Source organism: Lissotriton vulgaris, chromosome 9, assembly GCF_964263255.1.
Source record: "Lissotriton vulgaris chromosome 9, aLisVul1.2, whole genome shotgun sequence".
Lineage (NCBI taxonomy): Eukaryota > Metazoa > Chordata > Amphibia > Caudata > Salamandridae > Lissotriton > Lissotriton vulgaris.
In genome coordinates, this window is record NC_141697.1 from 1,055,218,197 (window position 1) to 1,055,242,865 (window position 24,669).

The 24,669-nt window shown below is 46.4% G+C and overlaps 1 protein-coding gene across 2 annotated transcripts in view; it reads left to right on the forward strand.

Moving 5' to 3' along the window:
- The window catches only part of HDAC11 (histone deacetylase 11), a 274,240-nt gene that overhangs the window by 55,694 nt on the left and 193,877 nt on the right, over positions 1 to 24,669 (forward strand). For both annotated transcript variants that reach the window (XM_086939011.1, XM_086939010.1), the window contains exon 2: positions 6,614 to 6,762. In XM_086939011.1, the coding sequence (XP_086795137.1) occupies positions 6,614 to 6,762 (149 nt within the window). The remainder of the gene's footprint in view (positions 1 to 6,613; positions 6,763 to 24,669) is intronic.

Sequence of the window (24,669 nt, forward strand, 5' to 3'; positions counted from 1 at the left end):
TATGTAGATCTCCATGCGCATGCGCCACATGTACGACGGGATCTCAATCCTTATAATGAAATACTATTGCGATTATTGTTCTTGGAGGTTCATCTGGTTTTGGTCGCTGGCCCAATGCCATGTGGGCCCTTTCAATTGAGAAAAGCTTGTATAGTCTATTAGAGCACAAGCTGTTAATAATTCAATCTTCAAGAAATAGACCGACACTTGGCCCCTCCATTCCTTCTGGGATTTGCACTACGATGATGTTGTTTCTGTATGATCTCCCCTCTTGATCTTCAACCTTTGCTGTGAGGATTGCATTTTGCTTCATCAGTGTCTGGACCTGCTCTTCCTGCGTCATAGACTTGCAATACATTGTGATAGTAAAGAGAAAGGAAAAAAAGTTTTCTGTTTTATCGAAATGATGATGCTAAGACAATCTAAAGAGGATGTAATAGCACAAAGTGTAATGCAAGAAATATAACAGACTTAGGACCAAGACTTGGGGAACACCCACTTGGAAGTGGGGTGAGGAATGAGATCAGCACCAATGGATCGTAAAAATGGTTGAAATTGTAGAACAAGACTTTAGCAGCTGGCAGTGCTTAATTTGTAACATAAATAATTACCAGGGCCTGTGGCAGGAGGCTACTGCAGCTTAAGCCACTAATTGCACCTGCCAGCGCTGCCAATGACAGTACCAACACATTCACAAAGAATCACACTTCTACAAATGTGACAATTCCGACTATACCATGCCCCAAAGCTATAAGAATGGCTTGGGCGGCATGTATTTGTTGTGTTTGAATGCATATGGGATTAATATGTGTTAGAAATGGGGGTGTCTAGTTGGGACCCTTCTTCCTAAGTCAGAGTAAGGTGGCTACACCCTTTGACAACCCCTGCTCAACCTTGTGGTAACATAACACGAGCAGCTAGGCTTAGCTCAGAGGCAGTGTGTGAAGCATTTATGATCATACACAATAACACAGTGAAGAACACTACAAAAGGACACCACACAAGTAGTTATAAAACATAAGTATCTTTATATATAGACTTAACACAAGACCAATAACTTTAAAAAGCCACAATACTGTAAAATAGGGTTATTCTTGAAATGCTGTAAAAATAGTTCAAAGTGTGCAAATAGGAGTTCAGTTCAAAGCAATGGTCTCTGCAACCCTTTTACTTACAAAGTATCTGGATTTCGTAGCAAAACAAACAAAATGTCGCAAACGAGCTGTAGCAATGATTTTTCTCACGCAAGACCGGCGATGCGTTGAATCCTTGCCGCAAGGGAGGATGATGCGCCCATCTGCAGATGCGTGCGGGACACAGTGACAAATTTCTTCACGGAAGACCAGCGATGCATTGAATCCTTGCCGCAAGGGAGGATGATGCGTTGAGCCTGTTGCGCGTGCAACCCTGTTGTGATGCGATGAAAGTGGCAAACGCACGTCGCCCGCACTGCGATGTCGTGATGCGGTGATCTCGGGGCGAGGATCCGGGGTTAGCGAGCTCTCGACAGCCCGCAAACGTGCGATGCGATGATCTTTGGGTGTTAGTGAGCACTTTGTGGCTCATAAGCGTGCGATGCGATGCGATGACTTTTGGTTTGCGAGCGCTCGGCGGCAGCAGCGCAGTGATTTTCCTTACGCTCTTCAGCTGCGGCGGCTCGCAAACAGGCGTTAGCGATGAATTCAGCCCTCTCTTCTCTGTAGTAGAACTAGAGGCCCTGGACCTCACAGGAGCCTCACCTGCAGATAGAAATCCTCGCTGGGAGGAATCAGGAGGCTGGTGGTGGAGTCAGATGTGTATGAGACTCCAGCAGGAAGCTAGCTCTCTTCTAGCCCTTGGGTGATTGCTTTAGCAAGTTGAAATAAAAGTTCTCTCAAAGTCCTTTTCCCTCTTCTTGCAAGTCCAAGGAAAACTACTGCAGGCCAATCCAAGAAACAGCACACAAGCACAAGGACAGTCCTCTCCTGAAGATTCCTTCAGTTACACGGACAGGGGTTGTTATTGACATCCAGGAGCAATATCCATTGTAGGGTTTTGGGCACAGATATTTATACCCCAAAAGTCTTTGTTCTAAAAAGTCACTAGTCACTGAACCCAGCCAAAACCAGTTCTGCTCAGTCCTGGAGCACTTTATTTACCAGGCTGCATCCTTCCTTTCAGAAAGAGGGGGTCTGTCAGCATTCACCTTGCCAGGCACAGCCCTATTCAGGTCAAAGAGTTACCCCTCCCCAATACTCAATGCAGATCTCTATTTTCAACCCCGGTCTGACTCAGCCTGCCTTGCCCCTCTAAACTCAGACAGCCAATACACATAACAGCAGAGCACACTGGAAGGCTTAGGCAAGAACATACCTACTTTCTAAAAGTGGTATTTTCAAACACAGAATGTTAAAACCAACTTGGCTAAAAGATAAACTTTATCATTCTGAGTTCAGGCATACTAAACTCGAATTTCCACCATGTTCCCTGAGTCAGTTAGGATGATAAGATGTAATAATCAAACTGCCCATTCTTGCCTATGGAGAACAGGTAGCCTTGCAGTAGTGAAAAACGAAATGGGGTGTAATTCACTACCAGGACATGCTACAAATATCAAGCCATGTCCTATCTTACACACACAATGCACCCTGCCAAAGGGGTGACTGATATGATGCCAAGGGAAGGTTCAGGGGCTGAGAAGTGTGGGCACTTCACTCCCAAGATGGCAGTTCTGGACTGCACACAAACACCGCAGTGGCCTGTCTGAGGTACACTTTACACGCTGCTTCTGTGGGTGGCGCAATCCAGCGCTGCAGGCCCACCAGCAGCATTTGAGTTACCAGCCCTGGGCACACACAGGCCACACTACTAGGGACTAACAGGTAAACCAAATAAGCCAATCAGGGATATACCAATTCACAGTCATATTTACACAGGGACCATTCGTGCTGTGGCACTGAATGGCAGTGGCACAGTGCACAGAGCATCTAATAGCAAAAACAGAGGAGACAATAGCGAAAAAATGGAAGGGAGACCCACGGCAATGGTGCCAGGTCTAACAATATGCAACTGTTTTTGTTCCCATCTTTAAATTATACTAAAAATGCCACCATGTGGCAGACTGTCATAAGTGGCAGTGTTGACAACTAAGTTCCCGTGCCAAGCACCAGAGCCCCCCAGCTCAAATTAAGAAACGCCAGCAGGTCAAGGGGGCTTTGTGTTTGACACTGAAGGGACAGAGAATGTTGGAGATGTAGGCTTTTGTGGCCTCTGCCTCTCCTTTGTTTGTAGGGAAGATGAAGAATATATCCTTTGCGCATACATGTAAAGCATCCATGACTTCTTCCTGCATTCTGCTAATGGCTGTCTGGGAGAAAGGAACTAACTGCAGTGAAAGTCAGTTGAAATGCCCCACTATAACACTTGTCCAAGGAATTGCCTCAATGTCTGCAGGATTGTTTCTGCTGTTTAGCCATACCTTTAATCCCGCTTGACCTCTATCTGTGTTCTGTATTTGTGGTAGAGTTGTCATGTCTAGCCTATACTGTGTATTTATTTTGAACAAGAAATTGGGGTCCTGGTTGGGGGGGGTGAAACCCTGCTCAAACTACAGCCACAATCCTTGTGAAAGTGAAGTCACAGGCAAACCCCAAAATAACCTGTGCTTAACCCTCTTAGGCTTAACTTAGAGGCAATGTGTAAAGTATTTATGCAGCACTTCAACCAGTCATCAAGTTAAAACACAACACAAGAAAAACTCACCCCAATTTAGAACAAGCATTGTCAGTGCAATAGGTCTCGCATTTGTGAGCTTTTAAGCAATTGGCATTGAAAATGACAATGCCTTTTATTTATGTGTTTTTAAAAGGAACACATATATAAAAGGCATTGTTGTTTTTAAAGCGTAGAGCACAAACTCTCACAAATGCCAGACCACTATAATTGTGGCCACGCCCCTTTTCTTAGACGCTGCTCGCATTTTCAGGTTACCCTGAGCAGCGTCTAAAGAAAGGGGCATGGCCACCATTATAGTGAAAACAAGTAGGGTGTCTTCACCAATAGTAAAAAAAAAAAGAAGTAATTTCGATTTCAAAAGTTTTTATTGGTTGTTTCCAAAAAGAACATAAGAAAAGTAAAAAAGTAATTTCGATTTCAAAAGTTTTTATTGGTTGTTTCTAAACAGAACATAGGAAAAGTAAAACAATCAAGTACAGTATGCAAAACAAGAAACCAATGATGGGTGCGTTAACAATGGTGGTTTGGTTATAGAGAAAATAAAAGACAATAAATACATGGGCGGAGGTAAACAGTAGGAGATCAATATGAAAATCTGTGTCAAGCAGAACAGTCGCATACAATGCATAGGTAACATCACACAAGTACAATGGCCTGATGGTAGACACGTTCAATGGAGCTGATGGGCTCGGTGGTCTAGCACATGGAGAGAGCATGAGGGCTTGATGAGCCGAGGTGAGCAGGGAGCATAAGGAGTCATGTCAGCTAGAGGCGGGGTAGTGGGTGGAGAGGTCAAGGAGGTTTGTGTACGCTGAAGTAGTTATCAAGAGTGGCCCACATTAAAAAAAGTAATTTCAATAGCTTTGTAGCGCGGCCGCTAAAGTGAAAGCGTCCACGCTGATAATTAAATGATTAAATAGGTACAGCCGCTAAAGTGAATGCGGACCACACCATATACTAAATAATTAATTAAGAGCAGCCGATTTAAAGCGGTCCACGCTGTAATTTGAATAAAATATATTACAATTTAAAATAAAGCAGGCGGGTGCTCCGATGCGGTGGGTGGAATAGGGGAAGAGCATTAAAGAAAACAGTCCTCACCAACTTATAAAGCGTACTGTGTAACAACTGAAGTAAAAGAGCCAGTCCTCATGGGAGGTTACAAATGAAGACAAGGCGGTACCAAGAAGGGACTAACAAGCCTCTGTACGAATCAGAAGCCAGAATTTACAAAGGTTATTGATATAAGCCAATGACAAATAAGGGCAGAGAGTTGGCAGGGCTTCAAGAGCATAAACCAATACAGCATGCCTCACAGAGTGAGCAGCGAATGCGCGCTGCTCTTAGGCTTGACCTAAAAACAAAGTACATTTTAATTAATAAATAAAGACCGAAACAACAACAATCCAATCAGTACAATCGGAGAAATGCAAGTTTAAAGATTTCAGTGAAAATGGCACCAAAAAGCACAAAGCGCCAAATGTGGTGATCTAGTCGCTCCGGACCTGGTCAAAGTCACAAGTTAATGCCGAAGGCGATAGACCCTGGGCTGGTACAGGGACCCCTTTTAGGTTCACTGAACACAGTACCTTGATCCTGGTTGCGAAGACATCATCGAGGATGCTTCGCTGGCAGAGCATATTTAGAACCACTTCCAGGGGCAAGGACTGGGGTGGCACCACTTAAGAGGGTAGGACTCACATATGGTTGTTGGTAGCCTTTTCTGTCCCTGAGGCTCTGATCAGAGGTTCAGCCAACTAGCCCCTTGAATCTCTCTAGGGTCCTGGGTGTAGAGATGCGGATCCAGTCCTTCTTACGCAGGCACAACAGGTCAGCACAGCACAGCAGCAGTCCTTCCGAGCAACAGTTCAGCAGAGTGGCAGTCATTTCTGCACAGTAGCAGTCCTTCCTGGTAGAGTGCACAGGTCCAGGAGTGTACTGAAGAGTTGGGTCTGAGGGTCCAGTAATTATACCTGGTTCCCACTTTGAAGTATAGTAAGCTTCTAAAGGTTTCCACCCCCTTGAGGTGTCAGGCATCCCCTTCCTCCCTGTCCTCGCCCTAGCTTGTCTGTGGACCAAAAGACCAGTGTCAATTCCTTTTGTAGGAGCGCTAAGGCAAAGCCTTTGTGATGTGGTAGTGTGGCAGGTGACAGCCTCTCCTCCTCCCCCTCATCAACTCACAACAAACCCATCCTACCAACACCTAACTACCCTCACTTTCTGGGAGCAATACACAAAGACCAACTGCCAGCTACACCTAGTCATGTGACCCAGAATCAGGTTGCAGGCACTAAATGGTTAGGACAAGAATATGCCATCTTTGCATTGTGACATTTTCAGACTTGTAACTAAAAATCCGACTTTACCATTCAAGAGGATTTTTAATTACACTTTTTTTAGATGGCATACTCGATCTGTCCACCTGCTCCCAATTGAAAGTTAGCATTTATTAAATGTAGTAAGGGAGTGCAATGCACATGTCTGTACAACACTACATGTTGTGAGTTTATATGAGGTTATTAATGGAGATCGGGAGATAATGTTTCTGTTGTACGTTGCATAGTTTCAAAATTGGTAATAATTGATTACTTTTGCACATGTTTCTAGTCCTATGGCGCTGACTGTATTTCTGCTCTCATTTCCTAACTTTGCCACATTCAGTGCCACATTCTAATAGAATAAAGAAGCATAATGTGCCCTGCATTATTAGCATTAACGGTGATTTACTTTATGTGTGGCACTCTTAATGCGCCTGGATTGTCATTTCAGTAGCAGGCATATGGCATGTTCAATGGAGCGATTTTTCTTTTTTTTTTTAAAGGCTGCAATTGTTTAATATGCTAAGTAAGCAGCAACCAATGAAGTATAGTTAACACAATTGTTTTTTGTCTCATTGTAGGCCTCACAAAACGCAACTTTATGAGAATATTCCATCAACATGTTGGCCTATCGTTTATTCTTCAGATTACAATATAACATTTATAGGCCTAGAAAAGCTTCATCCCTTTGATTCAGCAAAATGGGGAAAAGTCATCAATTTCTTAAAAGGTACAGTGTATACTTTTGTACTATATTGTATTTAAGTCAAAAGTGTTATACGTGTAAAGAGAATGGAGTACTCACAATACATTGCAGTTGGTTTGGCAACAACAGCTCGTTTATATTGTTATCGAAAGACCATCTAGAACGCCAGAAATATCACTGCCACAATCCTGCAAGAGAAATCCACAGGTGCACAGTAGCAAGTGTAAATAAATAAATACATAAAGTGCAATAAGAGCGTGTTTCAGCATACCCATTTCACAACCGAGAGATGATAAATGAAAGTCAGAGACGCCGAACTATTGTTCTTGTTGAGAGGATCCGAGACTTTGGCAAAAAGGTGTATTAGAGGGGGTGCACAAAGAAAACAACAAAGCTGGCAACTATGAATGAAAACCATTGACAATTTTTGGAGATATTTGGTATGTGATACTCACCTTTTTATCTCAAGGTCTTCAAGGATATTGGTCCATCTGGATTCATGAATACTCCATTATTATTATTATTATTATTATTTTTTAAATTCTTTTTATTAATGCAAACAAAATGAAATCATAAACACATACAATAAAAACACTGGGTTGCATCTTAACAAGCATTACATAAAGGTACGTCCTCCTGATCAAAGAAATACAACAGAAATATCAGCATACAGGTTCAGGGATCCTCCGACAATGCTGGAACGTCCAGTACAGCAGGAGGAGCGCAAATATCACCCCTATACACATTCCAGGGCCCCCAGATTTTACCCCATTTCTTGGGTCTCCCCCTGGCCACACACACCGCCCTCTCTCTAAACATACACCAGTCCAGGTCTACCATCCATTTCCCAATAGTAGGCGGCTGATTCGCCCCCCATAGTTGAGCGATATTACGCTTGGCAATAACGCATGCCAACGCGGCCCACACCTTTCCGTGGGACATGAGGTCAGTTGGATCCCAGACATTCAGGAGACGACGCCGCGCCTCCAACTCAAAGCTCACTCCCCACACCTCACGTACCTTGACATGAACTGCGGACCAATACCCTCGAATGAAAGCACAGTCCCATAGCATATGGAAAAACGTTCCAGCCTCGCCACATCCTCTCCTGCACCCGTCGCTCGCAGCCAAACCCATTCTCACCAGTCGTGGGCCCGTAACATAGCAGCGATGAAGGAACTTTAATTGAACCCACCGGAGCCTCATTTGAATTGCAACGACCCTTGGAGAGGCCACAGCCTCACTCCAGTCTTCATCATCAAGGAGCAGTCCATGAGCTGTCTATTGGTCTCTAAGAACCACTAGGGGATCCTCTGTGTGGTTAACTAGCTTTTTGTAAATCAGGGAGATCGTCTTTGTTGGAAGATGACCGTCTAACACTCGATCCTCCAGTGGGGAAGCCTCCGGGAGCGTCTCTTCCCGGGTAATACCGGCTAGCAGAGCATGTCTAATCTGGAGGTAGTGAAACCTCTCACTCCCTTGCAGTTGATACTGTTCCTGCAAAGTTTCAAACGGGAGGATTCCATCTTTACCCCAGAGATTTCCTTCTCGGGAAATCCCTATGAGGTCCCATTTGTTAAAACCTTTAGACTTCCATAAACTTCCCAAGCATTCAGCGTTCCAGAGAGGCGTAGCCAGAGTAATCTTCCCATCCCATTTAAGGGAGTGGGTATCCTCATGCCAAACCTGAACAGCAACCGCCGTTGGCCCCACCAGGGGAAAACTCCTGCGTCTGGCATACAATGCCCTGGAAAACTACCCCCCCGGAACCTGACCGCGGTCCAAAGCATAGCCGGGATCTAGTGGCGAGGCATAGATGGCATGATTAACCGCCGCCAGTTGTGACGCCCAATAATACTTACGGATGTTGGGCAGGCCAATCCCCCCCATCATACCACGGCAACGTCAATTTCGTAAATGCGATACGGGGCCTACCATCCAAAAGAAGCTGTCTCTGGAGAGACTCAACCTCCTTGAAGTACGACAAGGGAACTGGGTCCATTGAGTTTTGAAGCGCGTATATGAAACGCGGAAGAGCCATCATCTTAAACAGAACAGCTCGACCGAGAAGGGAGAGCGGAAGCGATTTCCATCGGACCACATCTCGCCTGAGCCGCACCTGGGGCGGCAACAGGTTATTGGCTATATAAATGCCAAGATATTTGAATCCCTCCGTTTCAAGTTTAACCGGACAACCTGTAGGAACCTCCGGGGGATCGCCACTCAAGACAAAAAGGACCGACTTTGCCCAGTTAATGGCAAAGCTGGAATATCCTCCAAACACCTCCAAGGACGTCTAAAATTGCTATGAGCGAAGTTCGGGGGTAGATCAAATACAACAAGAGGTCATCAGCATAAAGCGATATCTTATCCTCCCACTCGAGCGTCCACCTAATCCCCCTAATCGATCTGTCCCAACAGACCCAAGCCGCAAGCGGCTCGGGTGCCAAAGCAAATAACAGCGTGGAAAGAGGACATCCCTGTCTGGTGCCCCTCCCCAACGCAAAATCAGCCGATCTATGGTTATTGACAACTACTCGGGCCAGTGGATTGGAGTATAAAAGACGGACCCAAGAAACAAACTCCGGGCCAGTGCCCATCTTGCCCAAGACGGCAAAAAGATAAGGCCATTCCACTCTATCAAATGCCATGGTGGCATCCAAGGATAACAAAATCATCGGCTCGTGTATTTGTGATGCCCCTCCCAGAACCCCATGCAACCTGCGTAGATTAAGAGCCGTATTCCGACCAGGAATAAAATCCGACTGATCCGGGTGAATCAGTGTCGTAATGCCCTTAACTAGTCGAGTCGCCAGCAGTTTTGCTAAAACTTTTGGCTCGGCATTCAAAAGGGAGATCGGCCGGTATGAAGAACATTCCGTCTTCGGCTTGCCTTCCTTATGCAGGACTATGACATTTGCAACACGCTGATCGTACGGAAGCTGACCCTTCTCCCTACTCTCTACAAACATAGCTCTGACGAAGGGAGACAACTTATTCGCATTCACTTTGTAGAGCTCAACAGGGAGCCCATTAGGGCCAGAAGACCTGCCAGAAGCCCTGCCAGAACGAACCCCTCTTATGCGCCTGCGCCACTTTGTCGTTTGTAAATGGAGAGCCCAGGAATTTCCAGTCCTCATCCGATAGAGTGGGCATCGGAATGTCCCGAATCAAGTCCGCATTTTCGGACTCCGAGTATTTACATTCTGCCGCATACACCTTCTTATAGTAGCCAGGAAATGCGTCCACAATCTCCTGCGGATTCGTTATTTTATCTGAACCAATGGGCTGCAGCACTGTTATCAACCGCGTCGCCCATTCACCTTTCTCCAACCAGGCAATCAGCTTCCCAGCCTTATCCCCATGTTCGTACACCCTACTCTGGGTATCTGCCAATTGTGTCGTCGCGATATCTCGGGCCAGGCTCCGATACTCATCCTTAAGGAGGCGCAAGCGATGCAGTCCCTCCGGGGTGGAGACAAGTGACACCTCTCGCTCCAGCGCAAGCAGCTCTGATTCCACCCTGTCAATCTCAGTGCGCCCCTCCCTCTTCTTTCGGAAAATAAACAATAGCAATTCCCCTCTAAGGACAGTTTTATACGCTTCCCATAGGGAACATTTGGAGTCCACCAGTCGACGTTCTCTGGAAAATATCTATCAGCCACACGCACAATCTCCTTCTTAGCCGCTGGGTCTCGGAACCGCCAAGCGCTAATAGGTGCGACCCTGGCAACATCACGCCCGCCAAGGTCTAAACTAATCCAGATAGGTGAGTGATCCGAAACCCCCCTAGCCAAGTGCCGCACCTCTCGGAGCTACGCAGCCCGCGCTGCAGGCATCAGTACATAGTCTATCCTGGAAAGGGATTTGTGTGCAGCCGAAACATGAGTGTATTGAGAGTCACCGGGGTTTTTAAGCCTCCAAACATCAACCAGACCAACAGTTTCCACAAAATCAGCCAACCACCTCCGGGACAGCAACAACTCCCAAGCCGGGCACCTATCAACCTTACCGTCCATCCCGTCCATAACTGCATTGAAATCGCCACCAACAGATCATGAAATATGTCAGTCTGAAGGGCCGGAGGAACATAGACAGACAAAAAGGTTACAGTTCTCCCCTCCCACAGCCCGGAGATACCAGCATATCTACCCCTGTTATTGGTCCATGTGGCCTGTATGGCCAGAGGGAAGGAGTTCTTAATCAAAATCCCAACCCCTCCCGATCCAGTCCTAAAACCAGCATGCACAACCAATTTATAGCCCCCTCTGTGGAGTGCCATGCACCGCTTTCCCATAAGGTGAGTCTCCTGCAGTAACACCACATGTCTCCGAATCAGCTGGCCAACCATAAGCCTCTTGATCTTATCCCCCACCCCATTCACATTCCAACTCAAGTCGGAAATCCCGACCACCCCTTTAACGGAGGACATCAACATTCCAAAAAAGAACAGGATAAATTGATGGCACCCAGTGTGAAATAAAACGACATACAATAATACAAAAACAAACCCTGAACACCCCCCTCCAATCCCCCTCCCTGCACCCCTGCATACAACTTACAGTCATCCCCAACTAGCAGTGTGCTTGTCACCCCCAACTAAGCTACGAAAATCTAAAAGTAAAACACAGAGGAGGGCCTACGACTTGACTCGTCCACCCCCCCCGACTTTTTGTGAATGTAGCTGCACTTCAAAATTCCTCAACGACATCATGAACATAATTCTGCAGGAAATCCAATCGCCAGCCACCCACTGAAACATACCCCGGAGCAACTATCCACAGCCCCCTGCTGAGCTCACACTAAACCAAGTCATTGTTCCTCAGCCTCCCTTTGAGCACTGGACTCCTGGTCAGGGCGCTGGACACTATCCAACCAGTCCGCTGTCACATCAGGATTGTCAAAGAACCAGGCCTTCCCGACAAGTTCCACTCGAAGACGGGCAGGAAACATCATGGCATACCTCATGCCTTTGTCTCTCAGTTTCTTTTTGATCGAGATGAACCTCTGCCTTTGTTTCTGCATCGCCTGGGTAAACTCTGGAAAGAAGAGGAGCGTTGCATTCTCGAATTCCAGGGGATCCGCCGCACGAGCCACCTGCAGGATAGCCTCTCGGTCACGAAAGTTGAGGACACGGCAATGATCGGCCTAGGATTCGCCCTGATCTGGGGCCTGCCACCCGGCACTCTATGGGCTTTTTCCACTGTAAAAAACTTACTGAGGCCCTTTGGTTTGAGATGATTAAGGATAAGGTTCTCCACAAAAAGATCAGTGGCCTGTCCCTCCGCCTTCTTCGAGACTCCCAGGATGCGAACATTAATGCGTCGGGCCCGCCCTTCGTATTCATCCAGCCGCCGATCCGTGCTCTCCCTCGAGGACCTAAGGTCACGCACCTCCTGCTGCAGCTGGTTCACATCGTCGATCAGGCTTGTCGTCTTGACCTCCAGCGATTTGACTTTCTCATTCGCCTATCAAAGGTCCGCCCTGATCAGCCCCATTTCTATCGATACAGTGTCAAGCTTGGTGTCAAGGGTCTCCATCTTCTGGCCCAGAGACGTCCTGGCCCCAGCCATAAGATCTTTTACGGTTGGTTCCTCCACTGCGGAATGATCGCCGGAACTGCCGCCCGGGCCCTTCCTAGACTCCTGAGGTGACCCCTTGGGCAGAGTATATCTTTCCAGTTTATTGGACTGCACCTGCCTGGCACCCCTGGCAGCCTTAGGAATCTGCTTGTCTGAGTCCATCTTCGTCGCCATCTTGCCACAGTCTAGGCAATCGCCGTCGCAATCAGGAACCCACCATTTAGAGTAGCTGGCCGATAAGTGCGGAGACCGCCTCCCCCACTCAGAACAGTCCCAATCCAGCGCCCAGACCCAGTCACTCCGCAGCCGAGACCACCAGGGGCAGAGATCCTCACAGGACCAAACTGCAGTCCCTTCCGCCCCTCTCCTCCACCGCCACCAAGACGAGGGCCCCAGTGATGCGGGGCAGCCCAGAACGGAGGTCACTCACCAGCGGGCCCCACCTCAATCGCAGGGGCCCCACGTCGTCTCAGGAGTCCTCTGGGGCACCAAGAAAAGCACCACTCGTGTCTGACCCACCTCTGAGGCCCACAGCGCACAGGGGGGGACTGACCGTCCCCCACCCACTCCACCGGAGACTCCGGGCAGGCCGTCGCAGCGGAAGCGTCTTGCCCAGGTCCCTCTGGCCATCCACAGTCTAGCTCCAAGCCCAGTTCCGGCAGCAGAGGTGCGGACCGACGACCTCGAACAGTTTGGTTCCCCGGGCCAAGTACGGGGAACAGCCACAGCTAGGACGTGGTTCGGGGTTTCCCAACCGCCTGGTGGGGGCCTAATGCAGCGAGCGAGGCACCAAGAGGCAAGACGCCAGCGACCCCCGCGACCCCCGACCGGGCCGGCACAAGGCCGTCCCGGTCGCCGATGTTGTTGAACTACGGCCGGGGGGTGCTGGCAATCCAGGCCCCGGCTTCCAGCCGCCACAGGCCGCAAACTTGCAGGCAGCGCGGTCACCGGGGCACACAGAGAGATCGGAGCAGTCCCAACGGGCTCCGCCTAAGTTCCCCCGCCCGAAGTGCGGGACGGGGGACAGGATAGATGCCAGGATGGCGAGTCGGTGGAGCGGAGCCGGCCGGAGCCGATCTTCAGGCGACCATCTTGGTCGCCGGCTCGGCCCCTCCAGAATACTCCATTATTGAAGTGTGCAGTTTATTGTTACGTCCTTCCGGAGAAAATGTGTTTTAAAAGGTAAAACTTTCGTTTGAGCACCAATCAATTCCTGGTCTCACACTTTCTTTTTTAATCCACCGGGTTTGACTTTGAGTCCCCTATCTAAGATTTATCTCCTCGAATTTTGTAGCAGCAGGAAGGGCTCCTGTTACTGTCATCCTGGTAAGAGCCTTTTAACGAAAAGGCACAAAGATATTTTTCCTGGAACGTGCTAGCGACACAGATTTCTGCAGCAGGTGCCTTAACCCCATAAGATATTTTTAAATGCAGTATGTTTGTGGATAATTAAGTAAGCCAGAGCAGATTTACTGTCACATTTGTCCTTGTTGCCAATTTATTTGGGGTAGAGTCTAAAAAAAATATATCTACGTTTAAAGATTCTATTCTTTGTGACCCTGGACCCCTTTCAGCTGCTAACCCGTGGCTCCAAATTTAGGGGACCCCGGAGTAAATGTTTCCATTACCAACACTGCTGCCATAAAAAAAGAGTCATTAACAGCTAAAAAATAATCCCTGAGGACCATATCAAGAGCAAACCCTAGATCCAAGCTCTGTAGTACATCCTGCAACTGTGGAGCAAATCCTGTACTCCACAAAGGAGCTACCACTAGGATGTGCAAAACCTTTGTATGTAAATAATTAGTTCTGCATTTATTTCTATATATTTCTTGCTATTAAGGTTTGAGAGGATACTTGCTGTGCGCATGGTGATGTATACTCTGGGATTTTTTTAATTTTCAGTTATGTCTCACCATCTTTGCCTCTGTCCTTCTGCCAAAATGGCACAGACAGGGTCCGCAGAGTTGAATCTTCATTATGAATTAACTTCAGCGGCCGTAGTGGAAAAGTACTGTTAGAAATGAGGTCTCTAGTTGGCAGAAGTATGTAAGTCAGAAGCACACCCTAAATTAACCTGTGCTCACCGTCTGGTAGCTTAGCACGGAGCAGCCAGGCTTAATTTAAAAGGCTATGTGTAAATTATTTGTGCAGCACATTAATTACAGTAACACGGTGAAAACACAACAAAACAACTGCATACATGTTTAGAAAAATAGAGAATATGTATTTGATTAAAACAAGACCAAAACGACAAAAATACAATCTGTAGAAGTTGAGCTATGAATTTTTAAAGATTAAATCCCTAAACTTTGCTTAGAAGTCAGTAGCCTTACTTGAAGTCACGCTAGACCGGGCCAAATCTGAAAAGGCAAGCCGATCGCAATGGAACGCAGGTCAGATACAGTTCCAGACAGGTCCCACTGAAGTTTTACCTTCTCAATGTGAGCCTAGAGTCCTGTTTGTGGCGGATGAGTTTGCCGGGAGCATGGGGTGGTGTTTCTGGCAATGGTCCGTGGGGAGAAAAGAGTTCCCGGGCGTCGTGCACATACGGTCTGGGGCCTCGTGGCGGTGAGCAGCAATGCTGCTATGTGAAGAGACAAACTTGCACCTGCTCACGCTGATCCTTCGAGTGAGCAATCTAGTTCTGGTGCTAACAGGCCTGTTTGCAGTTGTGAAGAGCCCAAAAGCTTGAGTTAAAGGGGCTGTAGTGCAGGAAACTCACTTCTTAGGCCCAGGACTGGAGGGAGTCACCTCAGGCAAGGGTAGGAATAACAAATGGTAGAGTCCATCAGCACCAGCAGAGTTACAAGAATTTTTTGTGTGTCCCTGACACTTCTCATAACAGGAGGCAGACCCTTGGAGGATCTTGGGTTCAAGGATGTAGAGAGCAGGTCCAGTCTCTCTCACTTCCAGGCAAGAAGCAGCAGGCAGCAGTTCAACACAGCCGAGCCAGTTACAAAGTGACAGTCACTCCTGTAGCACAGCAATCAGCAGGCCAACACAGAAGAGCAAGTAGCAAAGTGGCAGTCCCTCCTGCAGCACAACAGCCCCTTTTCCAGGCAGTATGTCCTTTGTTTCCAGTAGAGTTCTGATTTGGTGGTGGCAGGTGTCCAGTACTTATACCTATATGTACCTTTAAAGTGGGGGACACATCATAGAGGCCTTTGAAGATCACAAGGCCCCTGCCTTTCCTGCCCTAGCTTCAGAGATCCTACAGGGGGGTATGCATGTGGTTGTGTGGGGACAGGCACAGCCTTATTCAGGTGCAAGTGTCAGCTCCTCCCTCCCAATCTGCCTCAGGAAGGCCCATCAGTCTGGTGATGGGCCATCGGGATGCAAATGACACCCACCAGCTCCCGTTGTGACTGTCTAAAGGGAACACCCAAACCCAGCTGTCACCCTAATCCAGACATGTTTTAGAGACAGGCAGAGGCACAAAATGGCTAATGTAAGAAAATGCCCGAAATGTATTGGGAATGATTTACCTCATGATTGTCAGGAATTTGTGCAATGTCATTGAAGCCGCACATAATCCTTGAACTTTGCTTCAGAATAAAAAGAAGCGCTGAGAAAAACAACGGATGAAATCATTGTTTGATGTTGATTTTTAGACATATTGAAAAAAGGCTTTGTGTTTACGCTGAGTACCCAGTATAATGTTTCTAAATTGTTTATTGTATAATTTGATGATATACTCATCTTTGAGTGCAATCGGTAGTGCACACTCTGTCTAGGACTGTTTTGCCCTAGTCTATTCCTTCTTTCTAAAAGTGGCATTTTCAGACCTGCAGTTTTCAAACCAACTTTACTAAAAGATGTTTTTTTAAATTGTGAGTCCAAAGACACCAGACTCCAAATTTCTATCTGCTCCCAATGGGAAATGACACTTAAAAGATGTTTTAAGGTAATTCTCATGTTAACCTAAGAGAGATAGGCCTGGCAGTAGTGAAAAACGAATTTAGCAGTTTTTCACTACCAGAGCATGTAAAATTCAAAAGTACATGTCCTACCTTTAAAATAACTTTACCCTGCCCATAGGACTACCAAGGGCCTACCTTAGGGGTGACATACATGTAATAACAAGCACTCGCAAAGTCAATAGGTCTCGGTAATGCTGGAGCTTTTGGCTTTGTCAATGGCCATGTCTTTTAGCATTGGGATGGGCTGCAAGAAGCAGTGAAAGTCCAGTCACAGTGTCTGTGAGAAATCTGCATGAACACAGATGACTTTGGGATACTATTTTCCATGGACCTCTTAAACGTTTGCAAAGGTTTTCATCTGATCTTTACTCCACCGCAGGCTCTGAAATTAAGTAAAAAGCATTACATTAAGATGTGTTGACATTTTAATTATGGACACAAATCAATGATTTACATCTGGAATAATTTACAAGTACTCAGCTTTTATATGATGTGTACATGTAAAACCATACTCGGAGGGACATGTCCTGTGTGAGCTTGTCTACAGTGCACAGCACACTGCTTACACATTACAATACCTAAGATCAGTCCCCCGGAAGCAGAGACAAGAGGACCATGGGCTTGGCCCTGTAGTATCCAGAAGCTGGGCACTCTCACCCTGGTGGTTGAAGAGCCTGTGTATCTTGGTGAACAGGACCCCATGCTGGGATGGTGTGCTTCTCCATTGTAAGTATCCACTGTCTGGTTTATCTGCCTCTGTGGCTGCTTTCACTGCTTCGTCATGCGCTGAGCCGCCTGACACTAAGCCCTGCGGTCAGCAGGTCCCTGGCCGCAGCGCAGACATGGCTCCTCACCGCCCTGTTCACAGCCCTCACTGACCGCCCCCCCCCCCCCCCTGCACCAGCTGTGGCAAACTACCAAACTTGACGCAACCCCAAGAGATATGACTCCGGAAACGCTAGGGCACTTAAGGATAGACATAGAAGAAATGTGTTCACGGTTACAGGACTTAATAAAGTATACATGGATAATTACAGAAGTGAAGTTGTCTTACCACCTATAAAATATTTTAAAAAATGGTTTGTACAGTATTAGTAAGACTGTTGCGAAGTAAATATGAAATGTCAACCCCACTGCTAGAGCATTACCATTAAAAATAAATGTTAAGCCTCTTAAAGCTTTACCTTTTATGCTACTGAAACCAGGATTTAAAACTGCACAAAGAGCCATTATCGTGACTGTCATTACAGAAGGTGTTTAAATGAGGTTGGCCAAACATATACAGCGGCGCAGGATTAATAAAATATTAATAAATGTTGCTTGTCGCTAATTAAAACACCAGCATTCCTAATGAGGGGCGGGACTGGTCACCCATTTAGAAAATTAAAAAGTAGTCCCCAAACAATAGATGAAAATTGTCGGTGCATACTTGGCCGGTGATCTCATGGAGGGCTAAACACCGGAAGAGGCATGACCTATGCATGCCCTTGACAAATGGGGAAAGTGAAAAATGGAGCAACGATGGTGCCAAACAAGTGGGAAGTCTATGGGTGGGCTGTAAGCCCATGTAGTAGATTCAGCATGTCTCTTTCGAGACAGTGCATGTGCGCTGTCTAGAGCTGAGACTTAAGAAGGACGGGTTGGGCCTGGCAAGTAGGTTAACTTGCCAAGTTGAAATGGCAGTTTAAAACTGCATACACAGGCTCTGCAGTGGCAGGTCTGAGCCATGTTTAAAGGTCTACTGAGTGGGTAGCACAGTCAGTGCTGCAGGCCCACTAGTAACATTTAATTTACAGGCCCTGGGCGCCTATAGTAAATTTTACTAGGGACTTATAAGTGAATTACGTATGCCAATTGTGGATAATCCAATGTGACCATATTTATAGTACAAACCATATGCACTTGTTAGCAGTGGTAAAGTGCCCAGAATCCTAAAGCCAACAAAAGCAAATTCAGCAAAAAGGGGAGGAGAAAAGCACAACGTTTGGGGTGACCCTTCAGAAAGGATCATTTCCAACAAGCACCAAAATGAAAATAGGACTTGGTATTTTGCCAAAGTTAGTCTTATTGTGTTTATGGAGGTAGAAATTTGGAGCCTGCTGTACTAAACCCAGCCTCACATAATGCAATCTGTAAAAGGGTACATACAGGTTTTGGGCATCATCAGGCTGGTAGGTTTTGCTTGTAATGACCTCCTTTTGGAGGACATAAAATATCATGTGTATTTGTAAAGCACACATTCACTTTTTTGGGTACCTTGGTGCTGAATAATAGATGTTTATTTTTACCCAACTCAATAGTACTCATTTTATTAACATCGGAAGGGTGAATACATGAGTGGACCAACTAAGATTTTAGATTGAGAACATGAAGCCAAACACAGATTCCTGGTGTGGAGGCAACAGTCCACTGAGCCACCAGACCTGAACACTCCAGGAAGCTGTTGAACCTACTGCACTAAGTTCTTCTGGCTGATCTCATTACTTTTCTATTTCGGACAAGGAATGGACTTTTGCCATGATTGGCTCAGAACGAGCCCCCACCTAATTCTGCATATCTAAAACTAAACTTAATTAAGCATCCTCCTATGATTACCCCCAATCCTGCAGAGTCTAGTATTCTGTATCTTCCTTTTATCGTTTAGCAGCCATTACTGACATTTAACCAAATGGACTCTACCAACCTTAACTGTGTGAAAAAATGGGGTTCCGAAGAGCTCGTGCAATACCTGAGTTGTCCTGCATTGTCAAAAGGCGGAGTATAGGTCAATTGGTTTATCATCCTGATGCAGTGGCCGATGAAGGCTGATAATCAAGGCCGGACTAGGAACTGCAACCAGCCCTGGCAGGTTTGCCCTCGACCAGCCCTAGGAGGTGGCAAGGGGTGGAGGGGTGGTAGCCGCGAAGCACCTCTCCCACTTTTCTTACAGGGGGCCGATATTGCAACACTGCTGCAAAATCGGCCCCTGTAAAAAAATAAGCGGCCCATAGCCACAAAACCGCCCCCATCCCTCTGGCCCACCGGGGAATTGCCTGGTGCCTGCTATTGCCAGTCTGGTCCTGCTGATAATAAGGGTTTCTCTGTTCTCTAGTGGCTATCACAATGTATAGTTTATAGAGCAAGCCCTGTACTATGGTAGGTTATTACCTCTTATAAGCACTTAGGCCCCCTGAGCAAAGCAAACGTTGTAGTCTGAACCAAATGAAACTGAAAGTCAGCATTAGAAGAAATCGTCTGTGCTCCATGTTAAATGCCATCTGTGCGGATTTGTCAGTAAGAAACCCATTAGGCAGGCTCCCAATTGAACGGAGAGCTGGTAAAGTTAGCCCTGTGATATACGGAGAGTCAATGTCCTCTTTATTAAGATACAGTACTTCTGGGGGCAAGCTATATTAACACTACCCCTGTATGAATCAGGAGCATCCCTAGGCGTGGAAATGTTCTAAATCTGGAAAAAAAGGTAGAACCTCCTGAAAGATCTGAAACAGTTAGAGCCTCCTGGAAGATCTGAAAAAAGTTAGAGCCCCCTAAGCCAGCCCTCAGGATCTCTCACCAGGATTGCACAGAAGCTATTAGAACATGGAAGCAACCATCCAGAGTCCAAGAGAAAAAAAGCCCCATGCAGCAAATGTTTTCAGACCTTTTTTATGTGCAAAGTCAATTGAAAACCGCAATGATGGATTGTAAAAGCAACCCATCTCCCAAATCAGTTCTTAACATACCATTCTTTGCGTGGTACGGGAGATATTTCCGGCAACCATGTCTAAGGACCTTTGAAACTTTGATTGATCTACTCTCTTTCATATATCATTGTCTAAGCTCTGGCAGTCCCACTATGAGTGTGACACTGAGACCCATCCTATAATAAGCAAAGGAACAAAAGAAAGAGTTCTCTAATTCTAGCTAGACATTTGCACCATAAAGACATGCACAGAATAATTATTGGTGTATTATTTTGATATGAGTACCCATAAGGCACCTGGCCATTCGTTAGGACTATATTCAGTTCCTTATACTCTATTACTACATTGGTGACTGGTCTGCCATACCATAAGTAAAGAAAATAGCAATATTTATCCTGAAATATTTAGAAAAAGGAATGTTTACAGGCATAGCTATTATAATAAATAGTTGCATCATATTTGTGATTTACAAATCAAAACATTGCTACAAAGTGCTGTCTTGTGTCGATCAATATGTATTGGCAACATAGCAAGATGCTTATGCGCCTATAACAGTAAAATATGTTTGATGAAATGGAGACCACTATCTAGCCGTGTGGTGAGACTTCTGCCATTAATTCCAGTTGAATTCTTCCAGGTCTACCATTCAGACTGAAATTGAAACCCTTTGGGGGTATGGTATTCCTTTTGTAGGGTTGGTAGATATTTTAGAACTTGAATACTGGACTTGAATAATGTGGGCACCCTTGCATAACCATTCAGTGTACCTAACATTTAGTAAATATGACAGCTTAAATAGTTTGACAAGTCAGTTTTTTCTGATGTGGTTTTAAATACAGTGACAGCAGAACCTTGTTGATAGGCTCACATAAGTGGCCATCAAAGCCAAACAACTTGCCAGGTAGGGCATTTCTGGTCCAGTTCTGAATTCAATGAAGGAACACGAAGCCTAATTCTGTAGAATGAAGATCTGGGAAGGATAGGGATCACTGAATGTGATAACTTTGCACATAAAACACGATGTCCATTGAATAAATTATCCATTACCAGTCGTATGAATTGATCAGTTTCAAATGTTCTTTAAATGCAGGCATCGCACAGATTATTCAACTTCACATTTAATACTAACCAATTGAAGTGACATATACCGTGTAGAGTGTTATCTGCTGCTCTCTTCAATCAATCCTCCATTGCATGAGGTAGTAATCAATCTTAGACTTGTACAGTTCCAAGGACTTGATGACTACATTTACTCAAAACTGCTAGAAAGGTGTTGACAAATTTTATATTTTTTGGGGGGCCAGAGAATGTATTCACGCTTTACAGTTTACACAATTGAACAGAGTTCACAAAATAAAATACTCCAAATAAAGTGAAATGTACATCATTGTGAAATAAATCATTGACATTCCAGGAGAGATCCGTAGTCGAGCTGCCACCGGCATCATTAAAGGGTTGTGGTCTGAGATGACTCGCAGTAATAACTGTTTTTTAAGGTGGGATAGAAAACTTTTTGAAACCTAGATTACATCAAGGGCAAAGCAAGTTGTAGTGTAGGCTGAATAATAAGTGTACCAGATTCTACCTGGAGGGAACGCTAAACATCTACGAGGCTGATGGAGGTCTTAACACGGAGCAATGCAGCTCTAGATTGCTGCATATGCGAGATCGCAGTGGGTCTGGTTTTATTCTTTCAAAGGCCTGATAGAAAGATTAATGTCACTGCAAATGACCAATTGCTCCTTCTAACTAGCGAGTTCTATTAAAATATCTTTATACATACTCTGATCATCAATGCTGGGGGCATAAAATTGCATATAGTGATAATAAATGAGCCATTAATCATCCTACTGATAATAGCCCTACCTTTAGGATCTAGCTTGCACCTCTGAAGCGTCTTAAGAGGGTCTTTTACCAAACCACTACCTCCTGATGGGTGATTCTAGCCACATAGAGGCAATAGTCTTATGCCCCTGAAGCTGCAAACCCTTATCTTGCTTAGTCAAATGTGTCTTTTGCAGACTCACGATCACATCCTGAGTGTGCCTGCATTCAGCATTTATCGGTGGTCTCAGCAGGGAAGGCATACATTGTGCTGTGAAGGATGGCGGGAAAGCAAGCATCATGATCCAGTTGTAGTGGTGATTGCTTGCCAGTCAAGGTGCTGGGGGCTGCAAAGGTGGGCCAGGGCTGCAGACTTCATGCCTCACTGTAAGCACATCCACTTACCAAGATCCTCAATCATAATGCCAGTCATGTGCTTGGCTGCCCCTGTTCTGACTGTTTGGTGTGAATATCTTTATTATCAGATACAGAGACACATGATATAAGCTCAGGTTCGGCTTCTGGGTGATATCAATCATTCGCCTATAAGCACGGTGCCAGAGTTAATCTCATCATGTAAATATAATGTAAATGTGTTGAAGTGACAAGTGCCACTTCTGAGGGGGGGGGGGGCGCTAGAAAGCCTGGCTGCAATATGACCAACAAACTGTGAGGCTCTGCTGGCTGAAGTGATTAATCTGAATTTTTTTCCGGTGTAGCTAGGGGCATCAGGCCTCCCGGGCTGGGAATGTTCCCCTGATGCTTTGCCACACAGCATTGTCTGTTTCGGTTCCTGGGTCGTTGCGTAATCTTGCCTGTCACCATCGGAGGCCTGCGCCTGAGGCCTCATTGCTGGAGTTGTACTTTGAGAAAGTCCTGGGAGAATTGTGCGGGCCACAGTGGAGCTGACTGGCATGCAGCGTCCCCACCACCAGAGTGTGAGTGTGAATGTGGCGGTGCATTCCTGGTGAGTGCACTTGGGTGCAAGCGTCCTGTGAGCGAGCGATGTATGGTGGGACCTGCTGCTGGGCTGAGGACCTGGACGAACTGGGCAGGCCGGCTGGAGGAGCCCGTGCAGCTCACTACGAGGAGCCTGGAGCCCTGGGGGAACTTCCAAGTTGATGGGACTGTGAGGCGGTGCGGGGGCAGTACTGGACGTAGAGCGCTCTGTTTTGGCGCGATGATCTATGCATTTGCTGGCCTGTGCTCCTGCTCCTCTGCTGCCTGTGTGGGCGTGAGAACGACACATGGCATACTACTCCAGTTATGCCCATGGTGTAGCAATAATTATTCACAAGGGTCTACTGTGGCGCATGTGATGTGTAATACATGACATGCAGGGTCGCTATGTTCTGCTTACTGTATATTGCATTGTTACCCGATTAAGCTTCTCTCAGTGTAGGGACTCAAATGGGATGATCCCCAATTCTTTGCAGAGGTGTGGCGAATAGTGGGCTCACCGGGCATTGGTGCGACAATATGGGGCAGAGATTTTAATGTAGTACTAGACCTTGTTGCGGACAGATCCAGTGACTCTAGACGCCCACAGGCAGCTGCTCAGTTGTGCCTGTTCATGAGGATTTTGACCTTGTCGATCTTTGGTGCACCTAATACTTAATTGATGCCAAACGGGCATGCAAAGCAGCATTGCATACCACATGGTAGTGCATTGACTTTTGGTTGGCGTTGCATGATGTCGACGCATGGACCGAGTGGGTCTTCCACTTGCCTCGAACGCTGTCCAATCATGCTCCAGTCCTGCTGGAACTGGTTCTCCCAGATAATCCCTTGCATACATTTTCCTGGAGGCTTCCGGCCAGAGCATTACACAACCCAGTGTTTAGGGAAGAAATCCGATCTGCCATAGTGAAATACTTTGAACATAATGATAAATCTGAGATTTTGCTCTTTACCCTCTGGGATGCCTTTAAGGTTGTAATACGAGGCGTGTGCATATTGAAACAGGCTGGGGTATTGCGTACGCTGCGTAGTGAGCTTGTGAGACTAGAAAAGGAGATCAGTGTGTTAGAACTCCAATATTGTGTAGCCTGCAGCATGCCGGTGCTAGCTTCTGTTTCGGGTAAACTGGTGGAATATGAGGAGGCGGCACAGATGAAGACCCATTGTGTTGGCAGGGAGGCTCAAGCTCCGTGATATGGGGAGATGGACAGGATGGGCAAGACTCTCGCCCATATGCTGCACAAGCCTTGGGCGAGCGGCTACATAGTAGAGTTGCAGGAACATACTAACAAGTACATTGGCACTGGGGCAAAGATTGACTTATTTTCCTCATTGTATCAGACTAAGCAGAGTACTCCCCATCAGACCACAACACCTATTTTGATTCCGTACAGCTGCTGTGGTTAGAGGACGGACACTGATGATATTTAGATGAGCCGTTCTCGGTGGAGGATATTGTCTGGGTTATTAATACAATGTCAGCCCGACAAAGCACCTGGTCTATTGGCCCCATATTTCCTTGCCATGTATGATGAGTCATTGTCTGCCGGCTTGCTGCCTCATCCCTACGAGAGGGGGGTCAAGATTAACTGGGCGAAGTCCATCCTGTTCCTCCTGACAGACACAACAATGGAGTTTCCCATGAATTTCCACTCAAGTGGGCAGATGGACTTGTGAAATACCTCAGAATCTGGGTTAGCTGATGCTGACTACGGGCGCTTGCTCATGTGGTTGGATAAGCATGTGGAGATCTGGCAGAGGCTCCCACAGTCTCTAACAGGAAGGATGGCCATTGCAAAAATGGCGATCCTTCAAAAATGTCTTTCTCTGTTTGTTTATCTTCCGCTACCTCTGCTGCTTTACTTTTGCCAACAGCTCTGTTCGTGCTTGGTGTCTCTTGCAGGGCTCCGGATATGGACCTATACTATTACAGTGCTCTGGCGCCTTTTGCAAATCACT